The sequence below is a fragment of the Abramis brama genome (genome assembly GCF_963993115.1).
Source record: "Abramis brama genome assembly, chromosome: 11".
Lineage (NCBI taxonomy): Eukaryota > Metazoa > Chordata > Actinopteri > Cypriniformes > Leuciscidae > Abramis > Abramis brama.
Window position 1 is genome coordinate 21171973 of NC_139973.1, and position 16220 is coordinate 21188192.

At 40.0% G+C, this 16220-nt stretch overlaps 1 protein-coding gene across 1 annotated transcript in view; it reads left to right on the forward strand.

Moving 5' to 3' along the window:
- The window catches only part of septin9b (septin 9b), a 112284-nt gene that overhangs the window by 33481 nt on the left and 62583 nt on the right, over positions 1-16220 (forward strand). The window contains exons 2-3 of the mRNA XM_084128044.1: positions 10246-10510; positions 12327-12676. Of these exons, the coding sequence (XP_083984170.1) occupies positions 10246-10510; positions 12327-12676 (615 nt within the window). The remainder of the gene's footprint in view (positions 1-10245; positions 10511-12326; positions 12677-16220) is intronic.

Here is a 16220-nt window from a genome sequence, read left to right on the forward strand (position 1 = left end):
TCAGTCAAAACGATTGGCCAGGGAACAAATTATATATTCACGAGACCAAAAATCGCCCGTTAGATATACACAAGACGAATTATATCTCATGTTTAACCACTACAGAGACGTTAGAGTCAGCGGCAAACGTCAGAACGACTAGCCAAGGAAAGGCTGTTCCAGGCGTACATGAGCGCCGAGCGCCCGGTGATCGACTGGGTGATCGCCCGGTGATCGAATATATATAATTATATATTCCTCCGTGCCAGCTTTGTAGTTTCATCAATTGAAATTGTTAGAAACCCTCACGCTCATAGATGACGTAGTCGTTGAGCACCCTCAGGTGACCGTTATGATTACATTCGAAATGAATACGCAGCCTACAGATGATTAACGAATATTTTTAAATCATCCACTAAATTATCATCTCTTCCTTACAGTTTAATGAGTTAACAACAATGCCACAAATTATTAAAACACCTGGCTGTTAGTAAAACGCATTAAATTGAGTTAATGCCTTAATATATTTTAATAAAATTAATATAAAATTAATCTATATAATATTGTCTCTATATTGTAATATGATTTATTTGAGTAATGATTAATAAAAAGGTAGAAAAATCCCTAAAACTAGCATGAAATATTAAAGCAGAAATAAATCTGTAAAGCTGTAAAGTTTAAACTCGCTCTCTCCCACACTTTCACGCGCACTCAGTCCTCTCTGCATTGGATTGTGGGAAATAATGCTTCAGCAAGTGTACAACGTACACTCGAATTCAGAGAGGATCGGTATAAAGTAGTAAACGAATATAGGGAATGATGTCGTTCACTCAGAATCCGGACACCACTACAAAATGGCAGACTCCTGATATAGTGCACTATATAGTGGATAGGGAGCGGTTTCGGACACAACTTAGGTTTCTGTATCTTCACACCAATACCACTGGCCGACACAGTGTGATGAGGTCACACAAAGCACCCAAGCATAAACAGGGAGCTTGCAAGAGATAGAGATAAATTAAAGATATTATTATTATTATTATTATTATTATTTTTTATTTTTTTTATTTTTTTTAAGTAGATCTATGGATAAAGTTTGAGGTGGATGAGTTGTGAAGTGACCCACTCCCGTCTCTGTTGACTTCTTCAGAATGGATGTTAAAGCAAGGCTATGCTCCTTTTACATCTATAGAGCCTGACAGACATAGGGCCCTATCTTGCACCCAGCGCAATTGACTTTGTACACTGACGCATGTATCATTCCTATTTTGCACCCGCGCAAAGCGCGCTTTTCCCTCCACAGAAGCACGTCGCTAAACTAGGGAATGAACTTGCGCTCCCTGGGCGGTTCAGCGCAAAAAAGGAGGCGTGTTCCGGCGCAAACGTTCCTTCATGCTATTTTGCAGGTTTAGAAAACAATTGCGCCACTAACCAGGAAAAAATAGTTTAAAGTCAGTGGCGCGTTGCGCATGTTATTCATATGCTATTTTAAGGGCGCATGCTTGGCCATAATCAATGTAGCGTGTGCACAACGCGCATACACTTTGATTCTCTCATCTACACAGAAGCAGCAGTTTTCATTTTTGCAAATCATACATTATTATGATAGATAGATAGATAGATAGATAGATAGATAGATAGATAGATAGATAGATAGATAGATAGATAGATAGATAGATAGATAGACAATTTATTATAAAAGCATACATCTAGCTTACACATTTACCCAAATTATCATACTCCTTTTTAACCGAAGTTAATTTGGGTGGGTTTCTCCATCCCCAACGTCCCTGACGAGAGCGTTGCTCTCCTTGGCTGTGAACCGCTCCTGGCGCGCGTCTGGCAAATCCGCCGTTATAATAGGAATCCGCTTTAGAACAAAGCGCGTCTGCTCTTAAAGGGAATGTGAGATGACGCTCTGATTGGTTTATTTCACGTTACGCCCAAACCACACCTATGAATAATGAAGCTACTTCAGACCAACCCATTTTAGATTTGCGCCTGGCGCAAGAGTCATTTATCCCGCTGGGAAAATAGCAACAGCGCCAAGACCCGCCCACAAAGTTACTTGCGCTTTGAGCTTTGACACTTGCGTTTCAGATCGTTAAAATAGGGCCCATAGTCTGTCGGCCTCACCTGTTTATTAGCAGGGGCTTTAAATGGGGTTTGTCTCTCGGGCAAGTATCTTCGTAAGAGTGACTAGATGGGTGAGCTTGTATATGTAAATGGTTTCCACAGTCTCACTCTTTGTCCTCCCCAATACTTAGGTAATGAAATATGGTTATGCTTTTCGGTGAATGGGTAGTAGAGCTTACAGATGAAACTAGGAATGAAAACTACTTTTTATCTGTCACCTTCCCCAGTTTTTCAACTGAGGTTTTTGAGCAAGGCTGCGCTCCCGAAGTTGGCGCTAGCGTTTCAGAACGTCCCCGAGGCCTCGGGTGTCATTACATCATCGCATACAAAAGAAGTCCCATTTCCCATTTAACCAATAAAACAACTCCTTTGTGCCCTCCCCCTGCCCCGCCATTCTCTCTGGCTGCCACTGCACTGAGTTTGCAAGTGCAAAAGTTAGTTATGCATCAGATATATCGCGAAAACAGTTTCAAAAGTCAAAGTTTTTTGACGCAAAGTTTTAAATTGCAGTGACTGATTTGAGAAGTTGCAAGTGCCTAATTGAGGTTGTACTGTGAATGTGAATGAAAGAATAAGTGCAATACAAGTTTGTGTCTGTCATTGTATTTTTGTGAATGATATTTTAAACATTTGTGACTACTTGTTCATAATACAGGTTTATGACTATTGTTTGCAAGTGCAGATCTCATCATTCAACTTCAGATTTTTATTTTACAGTTCCCTTTCGAGGAAACTCGCACTGCGTTGATGACAACACTATGGGGAACACCCCTTAGCCTAACACGTCTGAAGCGTGAATGAAACTAATCCAATCCTATTGGCGCTGCGTGATGTGACGCAGGGCTGGACTGGGACAGAAAATCGGCCCTGGCATTTTGGCCCAGACATGGCCCACTACATGATCATAAACACCACCCATCTTTGCATGCCCTTGAATATGTTTTTGTTCAACTCCTATTCATAAAAACCACTAATGCCATGTAATGAGAGTTAACAGATGAAATAAGTACAAAATTGTAATTTATTAATACAATTGAACTATACTCCACAGTGATGCATCCAAAAAACAAGCTATAAGCTGCATTGGCATAGCAATACCAGTGTTTCTCACAGGATTTTTGGTAAAACTGTTGTGTATGGACTTCAGTCTTTCTAGGGGGATTTGGGGGCAATTGCTCCCCCTAAGAAAATGTTGTGCATTTTAATGTTAAATTCATCAATCTGGTGCAGTTTGAGGGTTCAAAATTAAAAGCTCCAACCCATATTCAGTGTGCAAATATAACAAAGAAAAAATCAAACCGCTTTTAGTAACAGTGTCTGTCTATATTACTACATAATAATAGTTATATAATATTAATCTCATGACAGTAGCCTAATAGCCATATATTGTAAAACAAATGCACTGAAAAATAAAGAAAACTTTCATAATTAGTTTTGTACTAATTTCTAAACTTGAAAGAGATAAGCACATGATCTTTTATTTTGACGGAAACTGCATCAAGCTTTTATTTTGGCGGAAAACATGGATAAAAACGCGTCTCATTAAACTTCTAGTAAACTTCTGTAATCGTCAACTATGCAGATGTGGAAATAATGCGTAACTGGGTAATGGGTTCCTACACTCATAGCCAAAGTGTTTTGAAAGTAGTTCTGCTTACCGCGCGCGGACTCTACACTTTCTCATCTCTCCCCTGATCCTCCTCACTATCCTCCTCATCAGCCACTGGAGCTGATGAAGGTCCTGCTGCTGCAGAAAACATATATATTTTGACACATTTTACAGCGTCTGCTATTTCTATTACACGCTATTTCTCTGCACATTCCATGCGTTTCTTCTCCATCTCTCAGACTATTTTGACAGATACACACTTGACACTGCACGCTAACTCAAAGCCCAAAGGGGGAGGTTTTTAAAGCTGTGATTGGGCCAGCCCAGTGTCAATCAAGAAAAGAACCAATGGGCCGCTGATCTACGCGTTTCATGGGCCGGTCTGTCAGTGGAAAAAAAACTAACGCTTACTTTTTTTTTGACCAATGCATTACACCGGCACTAACCCAGCGCCGTCAATTAAACAAAACAAAACGAATGGGCCGCCGATGTACGAGTTTTATGGGCCGTTAAAAAAAAAAAAAAAAAAGTATGAGATGTATCGGCCCAAAAAGCACGTCGGCCCACCGGGCATTTGCCCGGTATGCCAGATTACCAGTCCAGCCCTGATGTGACGGCATACATGAAAGCTACAAAGGGACGCTGGCACACAACAGCGTTAGCTTTTGCTCTTCAGCAAGCTCTCTCTGTTGTGTGAATCGTCTATTTGGTGGTGTTTGTGAAATATATATTATGAAATGGCAAGCAAGCTGTTTAAAAAGTGTGTGCATCCCTGCCCTCGTTTTATCACATGATATGTGTGTGTGCTGCTTGGGAGCGCAGCACGCCCAGGCAGCCCTTGAGGGGGCTGCTTGCGGCCACTGTGAAGCTCTGTCTATCAGAGTCAGCTTTATCTCCCGCCTGGCTGTATTTGATGAAGCCGGCCAGGCTCGCTGCGGTTTGGGTCCCGCGTCCGCTCAGATCGTGGGGCTCGCAGAGAGAGTTAGCAGAGGTGATCGAGACTGCTTCGGCACTTTCTCGGTCCTCATCTGATAGCTCAGATCCCTTCACTCCCCGTGCGGAAGCCCGCCCCGCGGCTTCTTCCGCTCGGGTTGAGAGCCCGGTGCTGCAGCTGTCTGACTCAGATGTAGACGTGCTCAGTGCTTCATAAAATAAATCAATACTATTCATCAAGGATGAATTATATTGATCAAAAGTTACAGTAAAGACATTTATAATGTTACAAAAGATTATATTTCAAATAAATGCTCTTCTTTCTATTCATCAAAGAATCCTGGAAAAAAAAAATTACACAACTGTTTTCAACATTGATATTAACAATGAATGTTGTTTGAGCATCAAATCCGCATATTAGAATGATTTCTGAATGATCATGTGACACTGAAGACTGGAGTAATTATGCTGAAAATTGATCACAGGAATAAATTACATTTTAAAATATCTTAAAATAGAAAACAGTTATTTTTAATTGTCATAATATTTAACAATATTACTGTTTTTTTGTTTGTTTGTTTTTTATCAAATAAACGCAGCCTTGGTGAGCAGAAGAGACTTCTTTTAAAAACATCAAAAATCTTACCGATTCAAAACTTTTGCAGAAGTGTAGTATGTGCAAAGTTTGTATTATTGCATCCCAAATCTTAGTATGCTGAACGTACAAGTAATGTGTCCCATATGGGTTTTTAATGCTGGTGAGTTTTCCAAATGTGCTTCCTTACATGCTTTTTGGCCAAATACTGCCCATAACCCTTTTGTTTTCACAATGTTCTCTGATCTTTTATGTAGGCAACATTTTTATTATTATATTTTTTCTTTAAATTATGGCCTGTTTTCTGTTGGCTCCTAATTGACACCATATTCCCTTCACTAAGCCCTTTTCTGAGGAGTAGGACAAATGAAAGCTGATGCTTCTTTAGTTCTATGAAGGAACTGGAAATTTAAGTCTATCTATCTTAATGTAGGGTCTGCCCTAAAGCTGTCGTAAGCCTTGACACAGAGGCCTTGTTAGAAAGCCAAGAAAAATAAAGCTTCGGTGAAGGTTGGCTGCTTTAACATATGCTGGCCTGGTTCTGAATCTAATGATTGTGTGCTGCTCATGAGAGAGACTGGGGGACTTCAGGTCATATGATTTCAAAAGTTGAACTTTTTACCATCTAGATGTGTTTAGTTATTTGTTAGTCAAACTATCTAATTGCCTGTTTATTTCTTTATCTTACATCTGCTTGGTGTCTAAGTATGGTGGGCTTCACAAATTAGCGTGGTCAAAATAATAGAGCTTTGAATTGGTTTAGGAGCAGTTGCTTCCGAGAACAGTAGATTTTAATGGAATTTTTTTGCCTGGAGTAAGAGCTTACAGGATATCCATGAACAACTACAGGCTGTCATACACATTACTCTGGCATGGATTTCCTTTTTGCAGATCCTATTTTTTCTTCTGATTTTTACTTTAATTCCAGGTGCGTGGGATGGACAAACTGTGCTCCCATAATCCCTGAAAAGCATTCTGGCTTTTCTTCAGAAACTGAAGCCAAAAAGAGCTCATGGGCTATGCTCGACCCAGCCAAACAGCTGTAGATACAGCATCAAATGTCACTCCATATAACTTTTAAAAGCATATTGTTTTAGTACACAAACAGCAGTCGGAGCAGGTTTCTGAAAGGCTGGTCAGTGGGTTGTGCATCACTTTTTTTATTGTTTTATTTGTTTTTTACAAGTTTTATTTGGAAGCTAACCTCAAGAAATTCAGGTAATAGTCAAATGTGAATATAATTGTGTAAATGGCCTTTTAAAAACTAAACTTCTTTAAAACACACTTTTCACACTCTCACTCATTTATTTAATTTGTCTACTAACAATGTTAACAATGCATCACATCTTAATGCTGTCTCTTCTTTTTAACCCACATGACCAAATGTCATTTGGAATTTTTTTATTTCACTCTTTTTTACTCACTCTTGGTTAGATTATATATAATTAATAATATTAAACTGCCGTTCAAAAGTTTGGGATCAGTAAGTTTTTAAAATGTTTTTAAAAGAAGTATGTTCTGCTCACCAAGGCTGCATTTATTTGATCCAAAATACAGTAAAAACTATATTTTATAAAAAAAAAAAAAAAACTATAAAAATATAAATAGGCTACTATATATATATATATATATATATATATATATATATATATACATATATATATATATATATATATATATATATATATATATATATATATATATATATATATATATATATAAATAAAGATAATTTTTATGATGGGAGTCATCTGGGACAAGTGGACTGGGACTGTGTCTGGGACAAAGGTAAATAATACAATCTAATATTTATGTGACTTGAACAAAATGAAAAGTGCTTGAAACGTTGTAAATCAGGAGATGAATCTTATGAAAGGTTTCTGATGTTCCATTATTCCCTCTGAAGCTGTTAGTCAAATGTTGCTTTTCTCAGAAACTCCAAATTGTTCACCTGAGCATAAAGTAATTGTACAAAGAAATAACAAATACTAACAGTTTTTCAGTTTGTGCTGAGTGACATTACAATTAAATAATTTGCCATACATATTATGCCATAGTGTATATGTTGTGTTGTTGCATGCTTTATTCATTACTGTTTGTGTGCTGACTGTGAGAAACTCATAAGGGATTTTCTTGGCACTCTGGGAAAGATTGTCTCTGGAATATCTGGCCCAACTTTACAGAGATTGTGTTTTCTCCCAAGTCATAAAGAACTGGGTGGTGGGATTTTGAATCCAGTGGCAGAGTGGTTTGGACATGCATGTGTTCTCTTTTAGACTGTAAGGTTTATTTTGACCATATTCACATATCCAGATTTGATTATAAAACATATACTGGAAGTGAACAAGATATTTAAATGAGCAGTTCAGATTTTATTAAATGTTTATGACAAAGTTTATGACAGTCTGCTATTAAGTTTAATATCAAGCTGTTGGTGAGATAAAATTATACTGTCTTTCAGCAAATCTTGTGTTTAACCATTTATTCAGATGCCATTACAGTAAAAGGTCAAAATAAATGTCACACAAGTGTTTTAGCTATGTTTTCCATCATTATAAAAATGTGAAGTATTTTATAGTTTTCCATTCAAAGAGTTGATTCCTCCAAAAAGGGAATAATAAGACTAGGGGCCAGATTTAATAAACCGGGCAAATTAGAGTGAGAGCACAATTCCAAAAAAGCACCGATTTGAATGGAAAGTTCTACGTGTGATTCCGAGATCTACTGACGACGAGTAAATTGAATAACACAGACGCAGGCGGATCATTTCCATGATGACCAACGCAATCTAGCAAGAGCAGTGCAAATGCATATACAATAAGGTCAACCACAAAAATAACTCCTTCAATTTTTTTTTAGCACTTATACTAATATGATATGACCTAATATGAATTTGTTTCTCGGTTTAGCAGTGTGAGGCAGACGATTATGACTGAGTCTAAGTTTTCTTGTCTAAAATTAATCTGACTAGAGTGATATTTAGTTTATTGGGAGAATAGAGTGTTCTTAGTGCATACTGTACGGTTGCAGCCATGGAGATAAAACACAAGTAGAAAATTTGAGAGGGTTAAGGTGTCTTTACAATAAATATGTAAAAAAAAATTGTTTTAAATATTACGATTTTGAGAAGCATCCAATAAAGACCAAAATAACACTTACCTAGCAGCGAATGCAAGCTTTGGGGAACTTGGTAAATTTGAGAAACTCAAACATGATTAAACATATAACTGTTACAACGCCAATCCTAGCTGAAGTATGTGATGTGCTTGATTCAAATAAAAGACATCCATTGCAACTGTAGTAAGTCTTTAAACTTTTACTAACTTTAAATAGGAGAATGTTCATTTTTGTACTTTTCCCTTCTGTGGTCAGTTATCCTCATAAATCACTTGCTATTAGCAGGTGTGGCAAGAAAATTAATAACAGAACAATGAAAATGATCTGCAATTATTTTGATCTGCGACAATTGGTCTGCGATTGCCTTTCAGTCTGCCTGAAATATTATGAAAATCTTTGAATCTCTCATACCCAAGTGATGGTCTTTATTAAAAGGTGTGGATTCATGAGGACAGGCACGTTTTTGTTTTGTAAAGCAAAACAATACCTCCAGAGACAAGGAATTCAAATGGGACCTTCTGAGAAAAGGTGAACTAGCTGCCAGTAATTATTTGAAGGATAAACAGTACATCAGGGCCGCTGCTGGCCAAATGGGTGCCCTAAGCAGAATTGGCACACACTAGCACGCTCACACACTAGCACGCTCGCTTTTGGCCCAACAGTGGAAACACGGCTATTGTTGTTGTTTTAAATTTTTGTTTCAAATATATTGTGCAGCCTTAGAAAAATGTTCTCATAATGCGGTTAATGGATTCTGGTCAGTGGAATGTGACACTTCTGTTTTTTTGCTGATCAATTGACACAGGTAAATTGCAATCAAGGATTTTTTTAAAAAAATCAAGCAATTTAATTTAATTGAGGAATCATGACAGCCCTACAAATATCTTTACCATGGTATAAAACACAATGCACATTAAAATAATTGAAATTACGTGACATAAATTGCATTAGTATCAAATCAGACAGATGAGTTGATGGTAATCAAAATATTAACGGAGTTAAACATGTTTAATCTCACCCATTAACTTCACTAGCCAAAAATATAAAGTTTCACATGTTTGTGAACATACCTGAAAGGGATGCACAGGATTCATCTTGGGCTTTTTTCTTTTTCACTTCTTAGCGGCAGACTGCTGTTGTCTTTTCCCGGGCATAGTTGTCCATCAATTATGATAATTTGCAGCCAGCCAAAACATACCACGTTCACCCTAAAATGCATTTTTTAATGTTTAAATTTATGTTTATGTTAATACTGAATGAAAGTTTTTTTTGAGCAACAGAGATGGGGGCCTTACACAAACTGTGTACTCAACGTATAGGGTGTGGCGGTACTGCAGTGCATTGTGAATGAATGTGCATGTTGTTTTTGCTCATATTTTTATTCATATACATTTATCCAGTAATTTGCTTTCTTTTACAATTACTGATATCTAAAATAAAGTGTATTTCTGTACACGTTGTTGCTGTTTCAGGCCCAATCTTTAGACAGAGCACTGAATTTGGCTGTTCCACCCAAATGAAAATTCATTATAAAGTAAAATGGTGTTTCATAACTCTTCACTGCTGATAAGTGCACCCTGGGTACCATGTCACTTTTACCATCTGCAGAATGTTTGCTGTGGTTTGGCCGACCTGCCTTACATTCTGGATACCCTCAGCCTTCCATTACTTTTCTAACACTATAAAATATAATTGTTGGGTTGAGTATAAATGAATGGCTTCTTTTGTATTATTACATAATTTGTATTTCAAACCTCAGATCTTTCTCTAGAATTTGATGGTTGGCTATACATGTGTTAACTACAGAAGATAAATCTAGGAATTTAACACACTATATTCCAATCTTAAAGTTTTCCAATCTGACCTTTTCCTCCAGCTCTGAAACGCTCATTTGAAGTGGAGGATGTGGACTCCTCCTCGCACTCTTCATCACCTCACACACGCCGAGTACCATCCAATGTTCAGCGTTCAGCCATGTCTCCGACCAGTGGAAGATATTACGAACTGGGCTCCAATGGTACCAAGCCCCCTGACACCTCGAGGCCCAAGGCACGAACCCCTGAACCTGTGTCACGTAGGACAGAGCTAGGCTTTGACATCTCATCCAACAACAACGGCAAAGCTATTGAAGGATCTCCCAGGTACAAACTAGTACATGTATCGTTGCAATTTTCACATAACTGCCAGTTACTAAATTTTATTGAGAAGACCAAAATTCTCTTGTGTGGCATTGTCTAGCAATTCCAGTTGTGTGGTCTTGCTGTGAGTACTTTTGGTTAGAATGAGAGCTGAATGAGCAAGCTCTGTGGTTCACAGACAAAAATAAAATAAGACTAGGCTATAGCCACTTAGATGACTGGTTTCAATAATGCTGAAAAGTCAGAACATGGAAGAGTAAAAATGCAAAGATGTTTTCAGGATTTACTGCATCAAAGACTAAGAAAATCTGTTCTTTAGATTCAAATATTCATAATACAGCAGTCAGTTTCTTTTTGTGTGTTTTAAATGAGTCATTGAATAATTTACTCAATTTGTTTAAAAACCTTCAGTAATGAACAAAACAACACTACTGTGTGTTGCTCTGAGACATGTATGTGTTTTGATCCTGTTTTGGTTTTGTACAGAACTACATTTGTCGGTGAAGCAAAAATACAAAAAGTAACTGCAAATATTGTGTCTGAAATGTAACTTTAATATTTTATATGAATAAAAGTAATAAAGACTGTGGCAAATTTGTACAATCTCCTTTGTACATTTTTGTAACATTTGCTTAAGCTCTCCTGAAGTTAAAGGACAAATCCAGTGAAAAATGAACCTAGGGGTAATTAACACATGGTTACCGAGTCGATCGTTCCCTGCGATGCGTTTTCATGAAAATCGAATGTATAGAGTTTTATCTTTAAAAACAGATTAGCTCATAACACTAGTATATGGGGCACAGAGTAAGTAAAAGTAAATCGCTAGTTAATACCACTAACAAGGCTCAAAATAGCCTCACACTAACACGGTAGCATAATGAGGGTCCCTACATGCAAACCGAAGCATTGAGAACTTTGTAAGTGTACAGACAGTTTAATAAGAATATACTTTATACAGACAGTACATTACGCGTTTACAGACAGGCGTCATCTTGGAAAACAGTCTCGACTAGTCGAGTCACGAACGCCGTGCTAAGTGAGCTGGTCGATAGGAATTACGCATAGTGAAATCTAACGTAGCACGGCGTTCGTGACTCGACTAGTCGAGACTGTTTTCCAAGATGACGCCTGTCTGTAAACACGTAATGTACTGTCTTTATAAAGTATCTTCTTATTAAACTGTCTGTACACTTACAAAGTTCTCAATGCTTCGGTTTGCATGTAGGGACCCTCATTATGCTACCGTGTTAGTGTGAGGCTATTTTGAGCCTTGTTAGTGGTATTAACTAGCGATTTACTTTTACTTACTCTGTGCCCCATATACTAGTGTTATAAGCTAATCTGTTTTTAAAGATAAAACTCTTTACATTCGATTTTCATGAAAACGCATCGCAGGGAACGATCGACTCGGTAACCATCTGTTAATTACCCCTAGGTTCATTTTTCACTGGATTTGTCCTTTAAGGTTTAGGAGTGGACCTTCATGACATTTAACCTACTAATCATACATTTTTGTAGAAAGTCATATGACATTACAAACTTGTATAATAGTTCTGGACTCACATTGAACAGTTTTAGAAACCAGAAAATACTATTTGAGTTACTTAGATTTCAAACATCAGTTTTTATGTTGTTTCTGCTCAGCCAACAAAAATAGTGCTGGACAAGTAAACAGTGAAAAAGGGATACAAACAGCCCTAGTGATGTTATATGAAAAATGAGCACTCTTGTCCAGTCAGATCAGAAGATCAGAACTAACAGTTGTATAATTCAGATTATGTAATGCTAAACTGAAAGATAAAATGTTATTGTGTCCTAGTCCTGGCACGGCCCGGTTTGGGCTGAAGAGACCAGATGTCTTGGGCCACAGTAAGACGCTCGAGACCCAGAAGCACTCAGTCACCTTTAGCAAGACACTGGAGACCATTGCCCCCATCACACGTGCAGCATCTACCATTGTTCCTCATGCCAGTGCTAAACTCCCAGAGACCACCTTCAGAAAGAGCGAGCCACCGAGTCCTGGAGATGGATCAGCAAGAAAGCATGAAATCAGTGTCACCAAAACAACAGACAACAGAGGTCATGACAGTCTCCACCATCCGCCGGTTACGACAAGGTGTCCATCGCCAAATCACGTTGGACGGAAATCCCCTGGTTCTGACGGGCATAGTAAGTACAGTCCAATAATATTTATGTTTTTGGTCACCGTGTACAGTATATTGGGTGTCTTTAACTACAATGTACTTACGTCAAAAAATAATGTTTGGTACAGTGTGCTTATTGTGTTTATGTTGGATTGCAAAACACTTTTGAGGTGGGACACGGCGGGTAAGGTTAGAGACTGGTTTCATGGTATGATTAGGTTAAGGGGTAGGGGTAATTATAGAAATTAATTACTTATGTAATCATATGTAGGAATTAAAAAAAATATATAAGTACAATATAAAAACATGTATGTATACTGTAAATGCATTGTAGTATAAACTACTAGTAGTAGTAAAGACACTCAAAATAAAGGGAGCATATGTTTTTTTTCTTTTCTTTTTTCTCTCAGAATAGAGGAATTAAGCTTTAAGATAACCACCAGCTGGTCAATGGTCTTCTCATAGGAATTGTTTTAATATTTCCGACCAAATTCAATGTTTTTGAACCAGGCAGTGGTGCACATATGTTATTTCATTAGCATTCTTTTCTTTGGTCTGTCACAAGGTGCCCTGGTCTATGGTTGGATCCTATTATCTTTAACCTCATCTCTTGCTTTAAAGGATGTTCAAACACTGTGTGAAACATAAATGCCTGTCATTATTGTTATTGAGAGGAGTTATTCCAGTCTTCTGCTTCATGTGATTTTGACTTTCTGTGCTTCATCCCCCTTAGCCTGAGCTCCAAGCTTTTCTGTTCTGTGTTTGATCTCAGCTGGATACTGAACTTACTCTGACTCTGACATCCTGAATGAGCCGTTGAGTTTCGGCCCTTACTGTCCATGAGAAATTAACAAGATGCAAATGAGCCATGAGTGGAAGAAAGCTGCAAGGCAGCCGCAGGCTTACTCTGTCTGGACGGGAGACTTTCAGTCCAGCTGTGCTTCAGACAGCCTTCATACTGAGACATAAACATACTGTGGTAACTCAGGATCACAAAGGACCTGAGGTAGAGGAGAACTGTGTTGAATGAGAGGGGAAGTGGTCGTATTTAAGTCAGTGCAGCTGTGGAGTATCTGAAAACTTTAATGGCATTTGTTGCTGAAACTATAAAAAACATCCAGAGGCTGTTTATGCCAGACTTCATTTAAAGTTTAAAATTGTTATAATGAAGGCTGTTGTTTATTTAAGGAGCATTAAATGTGATGGATATTCTGTCGGTTTTATTTATATTGGGGATAATGAAGGAGGAGGGCTTTGAGCACTTTTATGAAAGGTGGAACTATGGCTAAAGGTGGAACCTTATGGCTTAGTAGAGGTTACAGCAGGTGTACAACCTACAATCAGCTTACCATGTCTGAGTATGATGTAATATGCAGTCTGAAATTTTCTCTGCCTTTGTGGTTGTGAGTTGATTATGATGTTCTAGCAGCTCATGTCACATGGAGTTCATTGCTTTAGGAAAGACTGTTACGAAAAATATATACATATAACCTACATATATTCTGTATTCTTCCACAGTTTACGTCATAATGCTTTTATAAAACACATGTACATCACAACCAAACATTGACAGAACAAGAAATGGCACACATCACACATGTGGAAGCTCTCTTGGCCAGAGGAGTTCCTGTAAATACTAAAAAATAGAGGAAAGAACAGCTGCAGCCAAGAATGATCTAATGCCTAAACAGACACAGTGTGTGCGTGTGTGCGTGTATACATGAGGACACAAATGTGTATAATGACATGGGTATTACAACGTGAACATGGTTTACGAGGACACTTCCTGGCTTGACTTGGCTTTGAAAAACTTTGTTTTTTTTTGTTTTTTTAAATACTAAAAGTTTTCTGTGATGGGTAGGTTTAGGGGTAGGGTTAGTATAAAGGGATATGTGTTTATACCAGGTATTTTGTATGCTAAAGTCACTGTCACGACCCACACACGGAAAACAGGGATAGATCCAAATGCAGTTTTATTGGGTTAATCCGTATACAATATCCAGTCCAGGCAAGGCAAGGGTCAAAACCATATAAGCAATCCAAAATACAAATAAACAAGCACAAACAAGAAAACAGACCTCCAAAATGGTGTGATACATAACAAGGACTCCGTGACACACACTAAAACAGACAGGGTATATATACACAGGGAATTGACAATGCAAATGGGAAAATGGCTGAGTGCAATAATCAGTGATAAGGGACAGCTGAGTGCAATGATGAGACAAGGATCGTGGGGAATGTAGTTCAAGAATGTGACAGACACCGTGGGAAAGGAGGACATCTAGTGGTGACCCAGGGAACACAAACCAGACACTGTGACATAACCCCCCCTCTACGGAGCGGCTACCAGACGCTCCAAGACGTGACAGACAAAACAGAAGTTCAGGCGGGAGGTGGACTGGTGGAGGATCAGGGGGAGGGATGGGGGGCCAGGTCCATGGAGGGAAACGGAGACAGGAAGTGACAGTTCATCTGGTGGCCAGGACGGAGACGACAGTTCATCGGGCGACCAGGGCGAAGCAGACTTTCCCTCGAGTGGCCAGGGCGGAGCAGGTCGTGCATGCGGCCAGGGCTGAAACGACAGTCCATCGGGCGGCCAGGGCGGAGACTCTCCCTCGGGCGACCAGGGCGGAGACGACCCCTCGGGCGACCAGGGCGGAGACGACCCCTCGGGCGACCAGGGCGGAGACGACCCCTCGGGCGACCAGGGCGGAGACGACCCCTCGGGCGACCACGGAACAGGCACCGGTTCAGGAACAGACACCACCGGCTCAGGAACAGACAACACCGGCTCAGGAACTGGAACAGGCACCACCGGCTCAGGAACAGACACCACCGGCTCAGGAACAGACCCCACCGGCTCAGGAACAGACCCCACCGGCTCAGGAACAGACCCCACCGGCTCAGGTTCAGGAACAGACCCCACCGGCTCAGGTTCAGGAACAGACCCCACCGGCTCAGGTTCAGGAACAGACCCCACCGGCTCAGGTTCAGGAACAGACCCCACCGGCTCAGGTTCAGGAACAGACCCCACCGGCTCAGGTTCAGGAACAGACCCCACCGGCTCAGGTTCAGGAACAGACCCCACCGGCTCAGGTTCAGGAACAGACACCCCCGGCTCAGACATCACCGGCTCAGGAACAGACACCACCGGCTCAGGTTCAGGAACAGGCACCACCGGCTCAGGTTCAGGAACAGGCGCCACCGGCTCAGGTTCAGGAACAGGCGCCACCGGCTCAGGTTCAGGAACAGGCGCCACCGGCTCAGGTTCAGGAACAGGCGCCACCGGCTCAGGTTCAGGAACAGGCGCCACCGGCTCAGGTTCAGGAACAGGCGCCACCGGCTCAGGTTCAGGAACAGGCGCCACCGGCTCAGGAACAGACACCGGCTCAGCGGCCTTCTTGTCCGAAGACACAGGCTCGACGACGGCCATCTTGTCTGGAGACACAGGCTCGGTGGTGGCCATCTTGTCCGAAGACACAGGCTCGACAGACGTGACGTGAACAGGCTCGGCGGCGACCATCTTGTCTGAAGACACCGGATCCGGCTCGGCGGCGACCATCTTG